The sequence below is a fragment of the Delphinus delphis genome, chromosome 5, assembly GCF_949987515.2.
Source record: "Delphinus delphis chromosome 5, mDelDel1.2, whole genome shotgun sequence".
In the NCBI taxonomy this organism is placed as follows: Eukaryota; Metazoa; Chordata; class Mammalia; order Artiodactyla; family Delphinidae; genus Delphinus; species Delphinus delphis.
Window position 1 is genome coordinate 25,683,931 of NC_082687.1, and position 22,720 is coordinate 25,706,650.

At 41.8% G+C, this 22,720-nt stretch overlaps 1 protein-coding gene across 1 annotated transcript in view; it reads right to left on the bottom strand.

Moving 5' to 3' along the window:
• The window catches only part of SLC10A7 (solute carrier family 10 member 7), a 251,487-nt gene that overhangs the window by 24,323 nt on the left and 204,444 nt on the right, over positions 1–22,720 (bottom strand). The window contains exon 10 of the mRNA XM_060012115.1: positions 15,025–15,098. Coding sequence (XP_059868098.1) covers positions 15,025–15,098 — 74 coding nt within the window. The remainder of the gene's footprint in view (positions 1–15,024; positions 15,099–22,720) is intronic.

Below are 22,720 nucleotides of genomic sequence, written 5' to 3' on the forward strand. Positions count from 1 at the left end.
GGGTGGGAATGTAAATTGATAGAGCCACTATGGAGAACAGTATGGAGGTTCCTTAAAAAACTAAAATTAGAACTACCAGATGACCCAGCAATCCCACTACTGGGCATATACCCTGAGAAAACCATAATTGAAAAAGAGTTATGTACCACAATGTTCATTGCAGCTCTATTTACAATCGCCAGGACATGGAAGCAACAGATGAATGGATAAAGAAGATGTGGCACATATATACAATGGAATACTACTCAACCATAAAAAGTAACGAAAGTGAGTTATTTGTAGTGAGGTGAATGGACGCAGAGTCTGTCATACAGAGTGAAGTAAGTCAGAAAGAGAAAAACAAATTCTGTATGCTAACACATATATATGGAATCTAGAAAAAAAAAAAGGGTTCTGAAGAACCTAAGGGCAGGACAGGAATAAAGATGAAGATGTAGAGAATGAACTTGAGGACACGGGGAGGGGGAAGGGTAAGCTGGGACAAAGTGAGAGAGTAGCATTGACACATATATGTATACTACCAAATGTAAAATAGATAGCTAGTGGGAAGCAGCTGCGTAGCACAGGGAGATCAGCTCGGTGTTTTGTGACCACCTAGAGGGGTGGGATAGCAAGGATAGGAGGGAGATGCAAGAGGGAGGAGATATGGGGATATATGTATATGTATAGCTGATTCACTTTGTTATAAAGCAGAAACTAACATACCATTGTAAAGCAATTATACTCCAATAAAGATGTTAAAAAAGTCAAAAAAATAAAAATAGAACCATAGGGGCTTCCCTGGCGGCGCAGTGGTTGAGAGTCCACCTGCCGATGCAGGGGACACGGGTTCTTGCCCCAGTCCGGGAGGATCCCACATGCCGCGGTGCAGCTAGGCCCGTGAGCCATGGCCGCTCAGCCTGCGGGTCCGGAGCCTGTGGTTCGCAACGGAAGAGGCCACAACAGTGAGAGGCCCACGTACCGCAAAAAAAAAAAAAAAAAGAAACAACACAACTTAAATAAATAAATAAAAGTCTGACTCACGTTTCCGTGGTTTAACTTGGCTAGATGTTGTCCCGTTAACCTACTTCTGCCCTCATTTGTTTTCAGTGATATAAAAATTGGGGAGTGAAGACCTCATTCAGAGGACTTTTAGGCAGAGGAAGAAAATAAGAGAACCCTGGAAGCCATTTCTGGAAATAACAATGTTTTTCTAATGCCCTTGGTTTTCTTTAAACTCTGAACAGTTTAACATATCTAATCACAACACAGAGAATTGTGGTTTTCACAAATGGTCGGTTTTATTAACAAATGAGCAGGTGTAATCCCACCTGGATCCTTCTGGAACACAGTGGACCATGCATGCGTACAAATAAAGGAAGTAGCATGATACCGTGGCTCTCAGCGGCAGCTGCTCGTTAGAATCACCTGGGTAGCTTTTAAAAACTGTGATACCTGGTCTATCCTGAGAGATTCTGAGCAAACAGGTATGGGGAGGGTCCCGGCCCAGTTTTGCGTAGCTCTCAGGTGATTCCAGTGTGAGCTGGGCTGAGAAGCTTGGTCTGGTAATAAGGGAGAGCAAGAGGATTCTAGAGGTTTCTGGGGGTTTCTGGAGGTGGACACATGGCCACTGCGTGCTGGCTTTGCCGTCCTCCTCACTGTGTAAACTGGGGTGATTTACTTGACCTCTCTGAGGCTCGGTTTTTTGGACAATGGGATCAATAATAGCTATTGTGCAGGGCTGTTGTGTAGATCCAATGAGATAATAAGGCAACCCATGTGCTTGATGCAGTGCCTGGCACGTAGTAGGTGCCATAGGACTGCCAGACCCTCTTCCTTTTAATGTTTCAAAGTGGTTTTATATCTACTTTCTTATTCAATCATCACCTCAACCTTGTGATATGGGAGAAAAATACAGGCTAGCCATTTTGGACGTCTACATGTCTGGCTGATTTCTAATTTCAATATCATTTTACACTCAAAGTAATTTCGTAGCCTCCCTAACCTCTGGAGGGCCTCAGGGCCCAGTGCTCGGAGCCCTTTTCTCCTCTGTCTACCCATTCTTTAGTGATCCCATGGAGCCTGATAGCTTAAACTACCATCTATATGCTGAAAATTCCAGCCTAGACCAGAATTCTAGACTCAAAGACAACTCTTCTCTGGATGTCGAAAAGGCATCTCAAACTTAACACGTTCAAGATGGAACTCTGGGTCTGCCCCACATCCCTCTTCCACCAGTAAAATCTGTTTCTCATCCAGTCTAGTAAATGGTAACTCCATCCTTCCAGCCCCTCAGGCCAAACCCCTTGGAATCGCCTTTCATTCCTCCTTCTTTTACATACAAATCCAATTCGTCAGCAAATCCCAGTAGTTCTGCATTCAAACTACAACCAGGATCCGAAGCTTCTCACCACTCCACTAGTACCTTTAACCACACCACCCCAGCTTCCGTCTGGATTAAAGGCTCTTAACTGGCTTTCCTGTTTCTCCCTGCTGCACCCTTCCCCCCAGCCAGACCCAGTCCTTTTTCAACATAGCAGCCAAAGTGGGAGCTGAATCTTTTGACTTGTTCACTCAGACCCCTCACGGCTTCCCCTCTCCTTCTGCACAGCGGGCAAGTCCTCACAGCGGGTGGATAAGGTCTCACACGGTATCACCGGCACTCTCCTGTGACCTTTTACCACGCCTCCTAGAACTCTCTTCTCACCCCTTCTGCTCCCTGAACACTGGCCCCTTCCTCTTTCTCCAACTTGCCGAGCACACCGTGGCCTCAGGTCCTTTGCCCTCGTTGTTCCCCCTGGTGGGAGCCTCCTTCCTCTCTATATCATGTGGCTTGCTCCCTCTTCCCTACAGGTCTTTGACCCAAAGCTCTCTTTAAGCCTAAAATGTCCCCACCTCCCTCTGGCCCTCCTTATTCTCCTTTATGGTTTTCTTTTTCTCCACACACTTCCCATCATCTGATGTGCAATATGTCTGAGTGTTTGTCTGTTGGACCCACTAGAAAGGAAGCTGGATAAGGGGGAGTGCTTTTTCGTGTTTTGCTCACTGCTGTGCCACCCTAGGGCCTAGGACAGTGCCTGGTGCATAGGAGGCATGAAATAAACACTTGTTGGATGAACGCATGAATTGAGCAAATGATGTTGGCAAAGCATCTTTCCATTGGCACTGTTTATTCCTGCACATTTCTGCACTCGCTGTCAGTTGCAGAGGAGTTGGTTTTCATTATTATTAATATTTAGAAAGCTTGCTCTAGCAGTACTAGAGTACAGTAGTAGGACTAGCACAGAGAGTAACTAGTACATAGAGCAAACCTGAAGCAAAGGCAGCTCTGGGAAATGTCACTGCTCCAAAACCATGAGCGTGCTCAGCTTCAGGAGGTGACATTCCAAACGAGCTGGCTTCCTGGGGCCCAGGAATCTTTTGAGTTACGTCCAATTTTAAATTTATTTATTTATTTTGGCTGCATTGGGTCTTTCTTGCTGCATGCGGGCTTTCTCTAGTTGTAGCGAGCATAGGCTACTCTTCATTGCGGTGCACGGGCTTCTCATTGTGGTGGCTTCTCTTGTTGTGGAGCACAGGCTCTAGGTGCTTGGTCTTCAGTAGTTGTGGCTCGCGGGCTCTAGAGCGCAGGCTCAGCAGTTGTGGTGCACGGGCTCAGTTGCTCCGTGGCACGTGGGATCTTCCCGGACCAGGGCTCAAACTTGTGTCCCCTGCATTGGCAGGCGGATTATTAACCACTGCGCCACCAGGGAAGCCCTATGTCCAATTTTATATCTCCTCCTGCCTCCAGGGTAATTTGTCAAAAACCTACTGCATCCCGCATGGCTTTAAAAAATGGGCAGCTAACTTTAATATCTGGCTGGAATTGTTTGGATAGGTCTATAGACGGGGACAAGGAGGCAGTGGGTGTCACCTCATTCCGCAGCCGTGGAGTCCTTTATTCTTTATTGTAAAGAAGCATGGAGGTGGCTGTCATCAAATCCATGCAAACTGGTTTATAGTGTCTGGTTCAATTAAGGGAATTTCTGGGAAGAAGTTATGACCAAATAAATAATGTGAGAGATGCAACTCTGAAACAATAATTGTTATTCATCAATCTCTGTTTGCAAGTAGAGATGGAGAGAGAGAAACTTCAAGTGAAGGAGCTCTCCTGGGTGAGATCCTTCACTTCAAACACAGTAAACAACTGTTGTTCTGTGATGCACATTTTAGTACCGCTAGAGGCAACGTTTCTAAATATTAATAATAATAAACAATCCCCTCCGCAACTGACAGCAGGTGCAGGGATGAACAGGGAGCCCTGGGAGACGGGCTGTGGTCGGCCCTCCTGGATGTGGCGAAGGCCTCCTCAGAAAGGACAAGCTCCAGGACAACAGAATGTGGTCCCCTCACTTCCTGTTTTCAGAAGCACGGAGTGCATATGGCTTCGGGCATGTGAGTTGATTATTAACATGTAAAATGAATCTCTTTAGAGCTCCTTCTAACTATGACACGGTGGTTTTTATTTTGAAAGAAATATGAAACTGCGGAATTAAAAGCTTCCACCACTAACAATTGACATTTAGAGACGCACAGGGGTAAGGATTCGGTGTATAGTTTGAGGTGCCGCTGTACAATATGTGGGATTTTTTTTTTTTTTTGCGGTACACTGGCCTCTCACTGTTGTGGCCTCTCCCGTTGCGGAACACAGGCTTCGGACACATAGGCCCAGCGGCCACGGCTCACGGGCCTAGCCGCTCCGCGGCATGTGCGATCTTCCTGGACCGGGGCACGAACCCGTGTCCCCTCCATCGGCAGGCGGACTCTCAATCACTGCGCCACCAGGGAAGCCCCCAGAGACACCATTCTTTTTTTCTTTTTTTTGTTTTTTTGTGTTTTTTTTGCGGTACGCGGGCCTCTCACTGTTGTGGCCTCTCCCGTTGCGGAGCACAGGCTCCGGACGCGCAGGCCCAGCGGCCACGGCCCACGGGCCCAGCCTCTCTGCAGCATGTGGGATCCTCCCGGATCGGGGCACGAACCCACGTCTCTTGCATCGGCAGGCGGACTCTCAACCACTGCGCCACCAGGGAAGCCCTATGTGGGATTTTTTGTCTCCTTGCCATTGAGCTGTAGGGTAACAACGGTGAGTGAGCTCGGCTACAGTGACGCTGCCGCATGTAAGCCTTGGCCGCTCTTGTTCCTGCTCCAATCCTGAGACCGAGAGAGCAGCAGACGATGCACCACTGGAGCTATTTCTAGAGGACTGGGTGGTGTGATGGAAAGGACTTGGGCTTTGACGTCAGAGACCTGGTTTTCAGTCCTGACAGTGCTACCCACCAGCTACGTGATCGGGTGACCTGACCCGAATACCCTCAGTTTCCACATCTGCTCAAAATGAGGTTAAAATAACTATCTCAAGTGGTAGTTGGAGGTTTCAGTGAGACAGTGCATGTCAAGTACCCAGTACAGTGCCTGGCATAAAGTCGGCATCTCCAAAATGATAGCTATTATTATTATTATGAATAGCATTATGAATCAGTATTGCGGGGTTCAAATTCGGTAGTCTACAGGACTGAGCAGGGAAGGGGTTTGTCACTGAAATCATCAAGGATGAGGTCGGAAGCATTCCTAAAATTTTTGAGAATGGGGACTGCTGAGGACTGCCACGGGAACTGAAACATCTACCTCGGATGCCACGCAAACCTCCATTGGCCTCCATCTGTTTACAACTTCTTGATAAGTGCTTATGATTCTATCTGGCCTGCTGTCCCTTTCGGAGCACTGACTTCTGCAAAGCATGATTCTATTTTGTGTGCTGATGGTTTTTTTAAATCTTTCTACAGTATCAATTACACTGTGAGACTTTTGGGGAAAATCATATATATTTCCTTTCATAATGGGTTTTTTAAAAGGATAACTTGCAAATAGTAAGGCATTCTGAAATTGTTTTTAAATATGCTTAAATTTGACCGTCAGCTTGCCAGGAAGACATGGTCTTAAAGGAAGAAAGCCCCCTATTTTGGAGTGAGTGCTTGGTATGATGGGCACGAAATGGACGGTTTTCTTTTGCTCGGGTTATACCTCGTGAAATACTGGTACACTTCCACATCCAAGCACGGTGGTTTAACCAGACTGGTAAAAAAAAGGACTCAAGAGAACATCTGAAGGCAAAAAATCAGTACAGGTTTTTATCCTTCCTAGACATGACCATGAGGCCATGGAATGAAGTGAGTGATTCCTAGAAATCAGAGTCCAGGCCTACTGAGTCTTTAAGAAAAATGTTCGTTGTTTACCTTTTTATAGTACTTAGCGGTGTGTCATAAGCCTCTATGTCCTAAGCATCTCATTTTGGCTAATGATGAAATAAAAAAGTATCTAAAAGTGGGGCGCACCATGGCTAGGCTAAAGTTAAAAAAAAACCAAAAAAAAAGAAAACCAACAACCGTGGTTGGTACAAACTGGTTCCCACCATCATAACTAAGCACCTATACAAAGTTTGGCCGAATGCTCTGCTAGGTCAAATGCTCGCCTAAAATCCTGGCTGGGTGAGCTAGGTTCTCTGGAAGCTGAGAGGTGATTATGGATGGAGGTAATATGGTGGCTCTTACACTTTTGTGTGCATAATACCCTTTTTTTGCGATGTGTTACAATCAGGCTCCAGGGTCTTATTCTTAAAAATTCTGAATCGGTAGGCCTCAGATGAGGCCCCGTAACGTTTTTTTTTTGGAAGCAATTTGCTATATTTTTAAGGGCCACCCTTTGAGAAATGCTGATCTTAGGCTGTCCCTCTGAATGACTCAAGATTCTAAAGCTAACACTTAAGTCTTTCAAAATCAGAAAATTATTGAATGTTAGAACTAGAAGGCTCCCAGAGATCATCTAGCCTAGACTTTTCATGTTAGCAACCAAGGGCTGATACAAGAACCTGGGTTTCACAGCATAGGACCTTCCCCAGAACTCTCATTACAGCTCGGCACAGTGGCTAAGAGTCAGACTTCTGGCTTTGCCACTTGGGGTCATGTGACTTGGGCAAGTTGTTTATCACTCTGGACCTCACCTCCCTTGCAGGGGGTGACTGTGGTAGTGAGGTGACCTGGTGCCTGGAAAGGACTGTTGGAACGTGACCTGTACCAGGCTGGTCATGCATAAGCTCCAGATTCTTCCAGCAGATAGAGTACAGTGGCTGAAGAAATTTGAAGGGTAGGTGAAAATTACCTGTACTCCCCACTCCCAGCACCTTGCCAGCAGCTTTGAATGAAAGCAAGCGGCCACAGGTACAGGCATTTTTAGGTTAACACATATTAGCAGTAAAAGTGTCAACTAAAGTCCCAGCTCTGACTTTGCCAGTGCACTCACTAGCACCTTGCACGAGAGGGTCTCTCAGAGCAGGATTCAGTAACCCTTACAGTCAGCCTCAGGTGACTACAGGGCCTCCGGACAGAGGCTGAGCACAAAACTGGTAGGGATCAGGCCTTCAGCACAGCCCTGGGGATTGCATATTCAGGACATGGGATTTGCTAGATTCTTCTAGCAAGTGGCAAGTGTGTCTCTAAAGTTTAAAGGCAGGCTACATATCAATGAGGGTCCATTTATTACATTTATCATGCAAGGCAACAAGTCAGTAATTTCATCAATAAAAACCTATTTCTGGGCTTCCCTGGTGGCGCAGTGGTTGAGAGTCCGCCTGCCGATGCAGGGGACGCGGGTTCGTGCCCCGGTCCAGGAAGATCCCATATGCCGTGGAGAGGCTGGGCCCGTGAGCCATGGCCGCTGAGCCTGCGTGTCCGGAGCCTGTGCTCCGCAATGGGAGAGGCCACAACAGTGAGAGGCCCGCACACTGCAAAAAAAAAAAAAAACCTATTTCTGAATTCATTATGCTAATTAGTAAAGTCTCTGGTTGATAGAGATATAGATAACAAAAGCATCTGTTGTAGCTGCCTCTGGAGTATTTTCTTTTTGATAAAATAATAGCTGAACACTCCAGTGAGAATTTTCCATGAGAGCAGTGAGCTGTCCTGGGCGCTGAGGTCTACACTAACCATCAGCATAAAATATTTTCAAGTAAATTACTTCTTGTAACAAGCATTTAGCCTATTAAGTACCCAATTAATCTCCATTGTTATTATTATTACTAATTGAAAACATGTTGAATAGAGAAACAACTTAAAAACTAAATCAACAAAAGGTATAGAAACTCTGTTATATAAGCTGGATTAATAAAATCTAAATGGAGGTGACCTGACTGCACTTCAAGAATTATTCCAAGTCTTAAATTAGGTCTGGTTCTTACATGGGATCAGAAATTTCGGTTAAAGTTTCGTGAAAAAACGGACAGCAGTAGCCGAAGCCTACATGGTAACTATTTGAGAAAGGGGGTAAAATTTCACCAAGCAAGACGTGAAGTAGTATTTTTCAGACCTTGGATCACGACCCATTAATGAGTTGCTGAATCAATGTAATGGGTTTTGATCTAGGACTTGGCTAGAAGATGGAATGTATCACGAGAAGTGAGAGTGAATGTTGTTTTGTCAAACTTTTACACACATGCAAATGTTTTCTGGATCACACTGTAAAAGGTATTTCTAATTGCAGGTTGTGGTTAAAAATGTCTGACAGTCCCCGGCACAGGAAACGTGGAGAAGGAGCAGAAATGTGCGAGCACCAGGGCATTGGTCCTGGTGAACACCGCACACTGCGAACACCTCCTGCGGTATCGTTCAGAAGAATGGTACCTGAGCATCAGGCTAGGAAATCCTCAAAGAGGTTTTAATGTCTTTCATTTGATACTTATGCAGAACCTGGGGACTTTCTAAATTTTTATTACGAAGTCTGGATATGCTAGTGATGAAGTTCAGACACCAAATTCAGAATCAAAAATTCAAAACAAAGTAATCTGCAAAGCTCCAAACATAAGTGTATCACTTTGTTTGAGAACTTGCATCTCTCTCTTTCTTTATGTGGATCAGAAAACAGTACAAAAGGACAGACACTACCCAACTTGTTTTCACTATGGTGGTAAATCCTACTGGGCCTTTAATTTCAGTGGCATCTTTAAGACTCTGTCAGATGCCAGATGAATGGATAAAGAAGATGTATGTGTATATATATATATATATATATATATATATACACACACAATGGAATATTACTCAGCCATAAAAAAGAATGAAATAATGCCATGTGCAGCAACATGGATGACCCTGGAGATTATCATACTAAATGAAGTAAGTCAGACAGAGAAAGACAAACACCATATGATATCACTTATTTGTGGAATCTAAAATATGATATAAATGAACTTGTTTACAAAACAGAAACAGACACACAGACATAGAAAACAATCTTATGGTTACCAAAGGGGAAGTGGGGGAGGGAGGAAAGGATAAATTAGGAGTATGGGATTAACAGATACACACTACTATACATAAAACAGATAAACAACAAGGATCTACGATATAGCACAGGGAACTATATTCAGTATCTTGTAATAACCTATAATGGAAAAGAATCTGAAAAAGAATATATGTATATATATATTGAGTCACTTTGCTGTACACCTGAAACTAACACAACATTGTAAATCAACTATACTTCAATTTAAAAAAAAATCTGTCAGGTGGTAGAGGACCCCATACTGTCTTTCCTTACAGAACTGAAACACCAAAAGCAAACTGCAGGACAAAAAATATATTTACGCTTATGCCTCAGAGACAAACTTCTATTTTCTGTCTTTACCCAGGACTTCGATTTCTACTTTGATAGTTTGTTGTTAAACAGCATTGTGGTTCTCAGTTTGCAAGAACAGAGTGCAGACACTGATGCCCCTGAAAGGTAAGGGCTGGCCCATCAAGACACACTTTAACTACAATATAACCTTTTGTTAATAAAGAAAATATAAGGACTGTGTGCCAGTTTATGACGGGCCATAAGGAATATATACATATGGCCACAATTACAGATAGTGAAGATTTTTAAACTGTCTCATAACTAGCAATGGAATCAGAAGTGATTTTCTTTTTTAAACAATCAATAAAATGATTCAAACCCACACTGAGAGTGTGCACTGAGAACACTCAGAATCAGTCTAGCACTTCTGGGTCTTCAAAGAGCTTTCACATCCTATTGTCCAATGCAGCTCTGGAAGCAGGAGACCTGGAATCTAGTCTCTGTTAGTTATATGCCCTGGCATAAATTTTTAGAATTTTTTCTACACTTCACTTCTTTGTTTGAAAAATAAGATAATAATTACTGATTTGCTAATATTCAAGGTTATTTAGGTAACAAGAGTTAAGGGGTTAAAGGCTTTAAAAAAGTGCTTCCCAATTGTAGGGCAGTTTCATCAAGATAATAGTCTTTATGTGCCAAATAGAATTGCAGAGAAGCTTTAGGGGGAAAGAAAAACAGAAATGCAAACTTTCCTATTTCAATTCCATTTCCTCTGGAGAAAATAACCCAGATGTTATTAAATGATCTTTTCAGCCCAAGCTGCAGGGTAATCCTTTAGCACTCTTGAAAAGCTTCCAAGTAAAATTGAAAATGAGATCCTTTTCAGAGTTTGTGTCTCCTATGAAACTCTTTGGAGAGTATGAAGATAATTTTTAGCCTCTTTAGGAAGATGTAACAGTCATATTTCCTTTCTTGTAATATTGTAACATTATTTATATAGCTGTTCCTTTCAAGAACTCTTTTCCTTTTCACACATAGCAGGGAAACTGTTACCTTATAGAATGGTGGTAGTATCAGTCACTGAGCAAAAGACTCATAGGAACTTAAAACTGGAAGGAATCTCAAGTATCATCTCTTCCATCTTCTCATTTTACAGATTTGGAAATTGAGGCTGATAGCAGTTAAGTGATTTGTTCAGCTTTTGGTGAGAGAACTGCAACTTGAATCCCAACTAGAATCAGGTATGTATTCTTTCCACTCTTTCCAGAATCCTATGTCTATCAAAAAGCTATATGCTTTTTGCTTAACGCATAGTTTCTTATCACAGCTCAGCTGTGTAACTGCAAGCGTAGACTCATAATGAAGTTCAATGTGAGGAAAAGATGCCTTGATTGGTCTTTGTACACAAATGTCTATAAATGGTAAGACCCATAGTGGACTTTTAATACACATTGATCACGACACTATTTAAAACTTAAAGAGCATTCTTTCAATTCAGAAAAGCTTTTGGAAACAAACAACTGGTCTCACAACTGATTGCCAGTTGTCAGTTGACATGCTCTAGGAGTATACGCTTTCATTTTGCCATTTGGAAACATGAAAAACTAATATAAACGTACACTCACTTAAGGATCTCAAACATCCTTAAACATTCTCTTTCTAGGAATAGTGAGAAAGCTTTCTATATATATTAGAACTCTAGATACCAAAGTGATTTGAACACTCGAGAGAAAAAGATAAATAAAATAAAATACTAATTCCACAGGGTCCCTCGGATCGAATTTCTTTTGTGATGAGCTCTATTGACTGAGTGAGCACTGAACCATTGGTAACTAGGGTGCACGCTGTTCTCCCACCTCTGCTATGTAAAGTATCTTCTCATCATTATACAAAAATCACCATCAAACTAGAAAACAATTTGGGAGAGTTTATGGCTTTTGGAGCAACCCACAGCCAGTGATGCTGTCTTGACAAAATATAATTATCTCCAACCCTGAGGTGCAACTACAGGAGAGCAGCAAACAAGCCCTGTAGTATTGTTTCAGATGAAGCACAGTGAAAGCGCTGCACTTCCTCCAGGCCTCCGCTTTCTTCCTGAACGAACTCCAGGGAATGGCATCATGTCAGGCTTTCCAGATGGATTATGTGAAGCCATAGCTCAATGTCATTTTCAATAGGAAGCCTCATAATTAAAGGTCAAATAGTCACTTCATCTGCAATCAATCAGTAGAAAAAGTACTAATACGAAGAACTAATCTATCAATGGCAAATGCACTAATAAAAGCAATGAATCAAATTCAGCATGTGTGTAGATGCAAGTACATTGAAGAGACTGAGACAGGGCAAAAGCAAGAACAAAAAAATAAATTTCAAGTGTATGTACAAGAGAACTTTCAGAAGGCTTCTCAAAGCCAGAGTTTTCATCTTCGGTTCATTAGTTACCTGGGTGTCACCAGGCCTGCAATAATTTATTCTTAAATACAAATACTGGATATAATAATAAAAAATGTTATTTCACAGGGCTTTCTTAATGTATTCTATTTGAGATGTTATGTGTGTGTGTGTGTGTTTAAAATCACTAGAAGAAATATTTTGACAGGGATCACAAAAGGGATAGATATATTTTCTACATGCCAAATAGATGCATTTTAATCTGTCGTATTTCATCTTGAAGTAAGAGAAATATAACTCTGAGTGATATTACCTGAAATTTGCCCCCTGCTTTCTGGAATATGAATTCTTCACACTTATTGTGATGTTCTTTCATTGTTATGCAGATGAGAAGTTCCATTAGGATAATTATCGGCCTGTAGCTCAGGTCACTGCCAGGCATATCCTCTGTACCAGAGAAGTCAGGTCACCAGTAGAGAGAAACATGAATTGGATCTTGTGAAAACTGATACACTAAATGTATAGGGCTTAACAAGTCCATTCAAGCAACAGGATCCAAACACCCCTTGCTGTATGTAGAAATAAGGGTGCTCCTGGGACAAGGGTGATCCGTGCCATCTCACTGAGATAAGGAAGCAGCAAAGAGGTCATTTTTATAAATGCTACCTAGGAGATTGCAGGCAGGAAGCCAGGTCTGATCCCAGCATGATAGAATAGCCTAGCTCGAAGTAAAATTCCCTAATCTAAGAGCTACGGAAACTGAGGCCTGGGGATGTCTCAGTGGAAGAGTCAGGATGAGTATTTAGGTCTTGCAATTCCAAGAAAGCATAGGTCTACCATGTTATGGAAATAACTAAGGATTTACACTACGATGGTTACTTAGATACCACATCAGTATTTTATTGGAGGACCCAAGTATCTATTTCATGGGCGAACACTGCAAAAGCAAAATGCAAAAGCAGAAGTCCAAGTTAACCCAAACATTTTTAGCACAACAGCTACTTTTGATCGACGTTCAGAGCACCTGTTTGCCTGAAAATGAGAAAGCATCAAGGACAGAAGGATATGGCTTTGAAATGAAAAAAATGAAAAGAAAAAATAAAAAGATAGGATGGGTAGGTATTCTGCTTACAGAAAAGAAAAGAATACTGATCACGGTGCAGTATGCTTCTCGGGTTCACCACCGCCAGCTCCAAGCACAGGAGAAAATCATGGAGAAACAAACACAACCCATTTTGGTTGTCCTGACAAAAGCAAATCCTACAGGGGGGGCAGGTTTGAAAGGCCACTGCAGAAGTGTGGAAGCATATGTGGTGCAGCCAGAACTCAGCATCTGCTCTAACGACACAGGCTCATTTGATCCCTGACTCGTGACCTCTGAGGTGCCTGGCAGCATCCGCCTCTGGCCTCCCTACCTTTGTAACAGCCCCTTCCTTTTCAGGAGACCCGGAGCACCGGGCATCACATCACAACGACTGCATGAAGGAGGAAGTGCAAGATGATTTCTCTGAGGTCAACAGTTAAACCACACCTGTTACATGAACATCTACAGAACCGGGGTCAGGGGACTGGAACCCTGGGAATGGTAATACCGTCATAACCAATACAGTTAATAATAACTAATAACAGCTGCTGCTTTAAGGGTATGTGTTATGTGCCAGGCAGCACACCGAGCTCTCTAGGTGGGCACTCTCATTTCGTCCACAGCAATCCACACACAGCACAACTACTGAACACATTCTGTCATGTACTGACTTGTATTAGGTACAAGTCCTGTGCTGGGTACTTAACACATTTTATCTTTAATCTTTACAGCAGCCTTAAGAATTAAGAAAAAGTAAGAAAATGGCTTACAAAGTGAGAAAGCTGAGGTTCAGGGAGCCTAAGTGATTTGTCCAGGATCACAAAATCAGGACTGGAATGTGGCTTCCAAAAAGCTCTTTCAAATTCTATTTGGTGATGATTATAAAGAAAACCTAACAGTCATAATGCAACGTATGGACAGTATGTATATATTTTTTCTTCAAATAAGCTGAACCCCTAGATAGCAATTGCTTCTTTAAGAGTATGTCCAATTTCTAAATCATTTCCCAAACTTTGCAAGACTGAAAATAATTCTATCAGACAAATATGTTTGGGGCTAGTAAAACCATTATGAAATCTCTTTGTTTCCTAGTTTACAGACTGAACTTTAACACGAGCAGACTTAGAGCAACGTCATTCTCTTTAGTCAGTCACACGTCAAAATGTAATGGAATTTTTAAAACTAGTTTTACCACAATGTGCCTACTACCCCAAGGAGTTTGTTAATGATGTCTATTTCAATAAAGTTTCTCATTACTTAATGACTTTTAATGACTAAAAACATGGATTCCAGATGTCTTGGACAGGTTATTGGGATAATGTCATTAAACTGGATAAAGCTAAGTAGAAAATAGCACTTTTCTTGATCTATTTTTATCCATTAAATACGTACTTATTTCATTTTAGGTGCTGATCAGATTGAGTTAATGATAACTATGTCGTGTTTCTTTATAGAAATAACATTCTGAAAGGAACTTCAAACTAATGTCAATATCAAACTAGAGTAATAACATTATTTCCACCTTGCTCCAAGCTTCCAGAAAATATAAGGTGACATTTCCCAGGGGTCACTCTAGAGCCTTCCAAAACCAAGTTTGTGCTCATTGCACCCCCTGCCCCCAACTACGCACCCCCAGACTTTTAACATGAACATTCTACATTGAAAATCTTCTATGAGAATGGAAACATGATTACAAATAAAGTTAAATCCTACACTATTAAATTTAGGCCCTCAAAAATGGGTTCAATCCAGTGATGGTATTTCAAAGCTATGACCCATCCTCACTTTGCTATTGTTCTTTAGGTCACAGAGTGGAAAATACCCCCATTCCATTTAATTTGAAGAGTTGTTTGAATTTCAAAATCATAAGATGCAATTATCTGAGGGTAATATTAAGTTGGTTTTTACGTCTGTGGGACACTTACCCAATGTGAGGGATTTGTGTGTAGAACAGAACATGACAGCCACAGTGTCTGCTGGTGTGAAACCTGAATTATTCCTAGTGGCAAAAGAAAAAAGTGTTTTACAAATAAAAAGCATATTTAATACATCCTCAATCAAATGTAGTACCTACCTTTGTGCTAACATCCCTTTGATCAGTCCTGGTGACAGAAGTAATTCTATACCCAAATGTACAGAAATGTCCAAATTTCTTTTTAGAGAATAATTTCTGAGTCATTTATCCATGACAAGGAGACAGTCTTAAAAATGTGTGGTGGAGGTCTTCTAAAATCACATATGTAATCAGCTTGTGGCACAAGACTTTACAAAAATCACGCAGCAAGGAAAGTTAGCTCAGTCACTAGGCTATCACTTGATGTTAACCCAGTGGCTTGAAAAGAGCTAATGTATTTCCAAAAGGCTTCCCTCAAGGAGCAACACATCCCTTTGGCAGCAAACAACGGCCTTTGAGAAATACACGGTATGAACAAAGGTTTAACATCATATGTTTTTAGTAAAAATAATAAATTACCAATTTTTATCCATGACTATGTATCAGGTATTCCCTTAAGGTCTTTGCATATAAAGACAAAAACCCTATCAGGTAGGCAATACAATATCATTATTTACAGATGAGAAAACTGAGGTACACAGAAGTTATGTAACCTACCCAGGACCCCATAGCTAGGAAGAGACAGAGCCAGGATTTAAATCAAGTCTGGCTCCTGTGCCCGCGCTTAACTGCCATTGTTTTATTGTTATATAATATGTTAAGGATAAAAAAAATCTTGTGTAGTCAAAATCCATTAAACGTTATGGGGATCAGTACTGGTGAATACCATATTCAGATTTCCTATTTTAGATCATAAAGATTTAGAGAACCAGGAACCAAAAAGGTTAGAAATGTAAGTTTTATTATTGCATCCTTGATATGTTAGAAACTATTCCTTCCTGCACGATCAGTGTTTGAAGATATAGTGAGTCTGTTCATTCCCGCCCTGAACTCAGACAAGAGGGCTAGCAAACGGAAAAATGTTCTAGAACCCGACTGCATGCATATAGTTGTAGATGTAACAATCTAACCAATTGTCAAGTATGTCTAAAGAAAGAGACCCCACCATTTCCCTTAGTAACCTCATCCTTATATACAACTTTCACTGGGAGAAAAAGCTTCCCTCAGCAGATCCCACATCCTGTTTGTTATATACTCACTGGAGGGGAGCAGGACCCTCTCCTCCACCACCTGCTCCTCTGTACATATGTTAAGAGAATATTTAAATTGCCCTTTAGTCTCCTCTCCTTTGAAAAATCATGTAAGCTCATGCTTCCTAACCAGTCTTACCTGCAGCCTTTTTTTTTTTTTTTAATAACATCTTTCCAAATTGAATTTTTGGTGTCTCACCTCAGTTGAAAGAGAAGGAGGAGGGAGACAGAGAGAGAGAGAGAGAGAAAGAAAGAGAGAGAGAGAGAAAGGGAGAGAGTCTCTAGAGAGGATGTTTTGGTTCTGAAGGGGAGGATGATCTCAAGCTTGTCGGGGGGGTAGGGGATGATGATGAAGCCTGTAGAGAACTTCTTGGAGGAAATTACAATTGAGCTAGGCTTTAAAGAACAGGTTTAGACATGCGCAGATGCGGATTTTAGATAAGGGAGAGCAGAACGGAAGCATGCAAGTGCAGGAGGCAGTTGGCAAAGCGCAGACTCTCCAGGGTGACTTGTGTGCAGGGGCACTCGCTCACGTCCAGGAGCGTGGACTCCATAAGATAGGATAAGGGGAACTACTGAAGGACATGGGACAGTAGAATGGCATGGTCAGACCCGTTCTTAAGGAAGAGTAGTCACACAGCCCAGTATAAGGCTAAGTTGATGAGCCCAGGCAGGGAGCAGAAAGCTATGAGGGCCTGAAGAATCACAGTGAGTACAGGAGCTGGTGGTAAGAGACATGAAGATAGAATTAAAAGAACTTGTCAACTGGTAACTTCTACAAAATATTCCCTCCCAACAGCTTAAGAGCACAGGCAGTGCGGGAAACACACTGGAATTTAAATCCAGACCATCCTTTTGCTTAGATATAAAATGGGGATAATACTGTCTGCCTCTTAGGGTCATTGTGAGGATAAATGCCAATATCTGTTAAGAACTGGGCACATAGCAAGTGTTTAAAAATGCTAGTTTAGGGCTTCCCTGGTGGCGCAGTGGTTGGGAGTCCACCTGCCGATGCAGGGGACATGGGTTCGTGGCCCGGTCTGGGAAGATCCCACATGCCGCGGAGCGGCTGGGCCCGTGAGCCATGGCCGCTGAGCCTGCGCGTCCGGAGCCTGTGCTCCACAACGGGAGAGGCCACAACAGTGAGAGGCCCGCGTACCGCAAAAAAAAAAAAACAAAGCTAGTTTATACTTTTATTGTTATTGTTGCCTTGAGAGAAGAAGAGAGATTGAAGAGAAATTAGAAACTTTGAGAGAAGTATCAAAGCATTAATGGAAATAAGGAATGGAAGAGGAAGCCCAGTAGGGTCTGGGCAGGAGACCCAGGAGTTGAGGTTTAAGTTTACTGAATTTGCAGTAGTGAAGGGGGCTGTGTTTTCAAGAAATCTGGTGAAGAGAAGAAAAGGGCCATGGAGACGAACCTGTTTATACATAGAAAGTGATGATATAGCAGGTAGAAATAATGGACGAAACCACATCCTCAAAGGGGCCTGAGAGGATGAGACTGAGATTAGCCGGAGAGGAGAGTGTCCTACAGTCTGAGAGTCTGTGAGCTGGAAGCAAAAGAAGACAAGGTGAGTGAAAAATATAGAAAATCTTTAGGTGGAGAATAGGAAAGTGGAGGGGAATCTACATCAGAGAGTTTACTTTCTGTGCAAAGCGTGAGGCAGTTCATTCATCTACAGAGAAGTCTGAGGGAATACTGAGGCCTGAGAAAAACTTGACATAAGCAGACTGGGGAATATGACCTACGGTCAATTCACAATGAATAAAAGATGTCTCCAGGAATGAATGCCCAGCTGTGATTGTGGAACACGTGGCAGAGCCAGCTGGCCTAGTCTGGGGTCTTTCTCCGGCAATGCTCTGGTGTCAATAACACTGCAAAGGCCTTTGAGGGCTTCGGCTGCCCTTGTTTGTAACCAGTTGCTGCTGCATCTGGATTTAGGCAGTTTGGTTTTCTTCCAAGGGAGTCCGGCAGTACACTTCTTCTTTGGTGAACGCGGTTCTGCTTGACCCATTTCTAATGTGTCTAGATCTCTCTGGCCAAGAAAGCTCTGATTTAATCTGGCGCTGGCTGCCATGTTGGAGCAGCATTTCCAGTGTGGCGAAAGAGGATGTTTGCAAGATATGCTTACTTGTCCTCTGCTCCGGGGTAAGGAGACCGAAGGTAAGCCCACACTAGGAGGTATCTGGCCTGATGTGGATTGGAACACTGCCCTAGGGTCCTACTGACACAAAGCCCTTCAGTGGGGAGAATCAGGACGTAAAGATGGAATGTTTGAGGTTAAAAACAATACTCCACCTAAATAGGGCTGACTTATACTCTATGTCTACAATAACAGACTGTTCCACATCACAGGTCTTGGAGAAGCCAGCAGAGCACGTGCTCACTTAACCTTCCATCCAAGATAAGGAGGAAGAGGATAAGGATGGTGAGTAACCATAGCAGTAAACATTAAAGAAATTTTTTTCTATCACATATATATATATATATTTTTTTTTAATTGAAGTATAGTTGATTTGCAGTCAACTTTTTTTTTTTTTTTTTTTTTTTTGCGGTACGTGGGCCTCTCACTGTTGTGGCCTCTCCCGTTGCAGAGCACAGGCTCCAGACGCACAGGCCCAGCGGCCATGGCTCACGGGCCCAGCCGCTCCGCGGCATGTGGGATCTTCCCGGACCGGGGCATGAACCCGCGTCCCCTGAATCGGCAGGCGGACTCCCAACCACTGCGCCACCAGGGAAGCCCTGCAGTCAACATTTATTGAGCACTTTTCTAAGCACTTTGCATCCAGTTCTTCTTTCTTCATAGAACAGCCTTATACGGTAACAGTATTTTTGTCTTGTTTTTTCCGAAAAGGGATCTTGAAGCACAGTTGCCTCAAGTCACACAGCTAATAAGGAGGGTGCCCCAAATTGTGAAGACAAGTTTGCCTTCTGAGAAGAACATTATAAAAACTCAAAACCATAACCAAAATCACCACACAATTTAGTGGATGAGAGCAGCCATCCTGGTAACTAACCCTCCCTCACCCATGCTCTGTTCAGGGGTGGTTAAATGGTGAAAAGTCGTGACAACGCACAGAGAAACAAAGTATCCCATACATTATATTACGTGGTAATGGCTACAATTATTTTCAGTGATTATCCTCTCTACTGTGTCTGCTCACATTCTTGAAAGGAATCGCATTACTATTTATTTTCGAACTCTACCTTATCTCTATTTAATATTGATTTTCTTTTTATCTTGTTTTTATAATTCCTTTGATTACTTTGGCTTCCCTCGAGATGTTTATTTCCTTTTCTTCCCAACTGGTCTTTTTATTCTCTCACAAAGCTTTCATTCAGTGTTTTCCACATAATATTTATTTTGCCTTCCTTTGAGTACCCACAAAGGAAAACATGTCAAAAGGTTTTACTAGCAGAATTACAGAATGTGGAGCAGAAAGGGTCCTCTGAGATAGTCCCGTCTAAGCCCACTGTTTTTACAGGGGGAAACTTCCACGTGAAATACTTTCCTTTGTTAACCTCTGTACCTGTGTGGCTTTTTTTTTTTTTTTAACAGAACATGGTTTAAAAATCTTTACCTGGGCTTCTCATCTTCTTTTTTTTGAAATTTTATTTCATTTTTTTTATACAGCAGTTTCTTATTAGTTATCTATTTTATACATATTAGTGTATATATGTCAATCCCAATCTCCCAGTTCATCCCATCACCCACCCCCACCCTGCTTTCCCCCCTTGGTGTCCATATGTTTGTTCTCTACATCTGTGTTTCTATTTCTGCTTTGCAAACCGGTTCATCTGTACCATTTTTCTAGACTCTCTATATATGCGTTAATATACAATATTTGTTTTCCTCTTTCTGACTTACTTCACTCTGTATGACAGTCTCTAGGTCCATCCATGTCTCTACAAATGACCCAATTTCGTTCCTTTTTATGGTTGAGTAATATTCCGTTGTATATATGTACCACACCTTTATCCATTCGTCTGTCGATGGGCATTTAGGTTGCTTCCATGACCTGGCTATAGTAAATAGTGCTGCAATGAACATTGGGCTGCATGTGTCTTTTTGAATTATGGTTTTCCCTGGGTATATGCCCAGTATTGGGATTGCTAGATCATATGGTAATTCTATTTTTAGTTTTTTGAGGAACCTGCATACTGTTCTCCATAGTGGTTGTATCAATTTACATTCCCACCAACAGTGCAAGAGGGTTCCCTTTTCTCCACACCCTCTCCAGCATTTGTGTTTATAGATTTTCTGATGATGCCCATTCTAACTGGTGTGAGGTGATACCTCATTGTAATTTTGATTTGCATTTCTGTAATAGTTAGTGATGTTGAGCAGCTTTTCCTGTGCCTCTTGGCCATCTGTATGTCTTCTTTGGAGAAATGTCTATTTAGGTCTTCTGCCCATTTTTTGATTGTTTGTTTGTTTTTTTTAATATTGAGCTGCATGAGCTGTTTACATATTTTGGAGATTAATCCTTTGTTGATTCGTTTGCAAATATTTTCTCCCAGTCTGAGGGTTGTCTTTTCATCTTGTTTATAGTTTCCTTTGCTGTACAGAAGCTTTTAAGTTTCATCAGGTCCCATTTTTGTCTTTACACGTTTTAGGAGACCTCGTCTATCACCAGCTGTGTGGCACTAAACAAGTTACCCAGAGCTCTGGCTTAGTCGGCCCATCTCTGAAATGGCTAGGAGACTTCTCAGGAATAACAATGCTCCTCTTCTCTCCTTCCCTCCCTTTCTCCCTCTCCTGCCCTCCAGGTCACTCTCCTTCCCTCCCAGGACTATGGCCTGAGGCTGAATGAGACATCTGGTTGAAAATGTACTGATAAGGGCTAAAGCACCTAATGCAAATATTTATATTTGTTTTCTTCCTTTTCCTTTCTTAATAGTTTCTTTTGTCACTCTAGGGACAATCTAGGTTTCTATTACTCTAGTTATCAATCTACCAAACTATCTTGTATATACTTTTAAAAGGCTCCCAATTACTGCTTTATTTTTCTAAGCTTTTTCAACTTTTTTCTTCTACCTTTGAAGCTTCTGAAAGTTGCAGAAAGCTTAGGTCACTATGGACAGTGGACTCTTGGTTTGATGAATCAACTCCCCATTCCTAGCAACTGTGACAGAGAAACGTCCAAAAGAATATATTGCAAAACTAGAAATGCTAATTCTCTCTCTTCCATAATTAGTTTTTGAAATAACATACGCTACTGTGATATAGCAAATATTTTACAGTAGCTAACGTTTCTTGAGCACTTACTATATACTAGGTATTATGCTGAGGGCTTTATGTGCGTATTATTTAATTCTCCAAATGACCCTGTGAGATAGGTACTACTACTATCTCCATTTTATCAATGAGGAAACTGACAAAAGTTACAAAGTTATTAAACAGGATTGAAACTTGAGTCTGTCTGACTCCAGAGTTGGAATTTTTAACCCTGATGCTCTTCTGTGGACAGATAAATGAGAACACAGAATAACAACTCTCAAATGTATTTTAAATACTCAAAGTAGAAGAGGCTCCCCTGCCAGACACAATGACATGTTACACAATGGTAACATGTCAGGTCTGTAAACCTAAGAAATATTAACCAGGTAAACAAGTGTTGCAGGGAAGTTGAATTTCCTAGGCTGGGTCTCTCCTGGTTTATGCTAAACTTCCACCATCAGAGGTCAGTGGCATGCTATACAAAAAAAGACAGACTGATTTCTATGTTGAGATTTTTGTCTCTGGATATCTGGATTGGTTTTAGCTTTACTGAATTGGCAAGTAAAAGAAAAGAAAAAACCCACCACAGGCCAATTTCACTAATTTTAAGAAGGAAGGAACAAAAAGTAGGAAAAGAAAAGAACTCAGAGAATAAACCAGGGGGTCCTAGTTCTAACTCTTGGTATCTTTGACTAATTTGTGTGTGTGTGAACTTGGAGAATCCAGTTATATGCTCTCTACAAATTCCCCAACCAAAACAAGGATTGTGAACATTAAAATTCATTGAAGTAGTTTAGTGCAGTGGAAAAAGCATGGGTAAATTCTTTTGGAAATGTCAAATGGAGATGAATTTCAGTTCTAAGTGCAGTATTTGCCATCTGATTTTGGGTAAGTTACTAAACTACTAAAATCTGATTTTAGGCAAGTCCCTAAACTACTCTAAGTGTGGGTCATCATCTGCAAAATAGCAACAAAAATGCATAGTAACCTAGTCTTTTGCTGTCAGACTTACACAAAACAACATATGCACAATCCCTAGCACAGTGCCTGGCACAGAGTAGGGTTCAATAAATGTTGGTATTTTTCATTCCTCCAATAAAATCCTCAAGTGCTATGGGGTCTTCCAGCATGAAAACAGAATGTGAAAATCATAAATTTTGTCTAATTGAAACATCTCCAAATTTTAATGGCATATTTTGGGGCTACACAACCACAACCCAGGAGCACGATTACAGCCACTCCATATTCTGTTG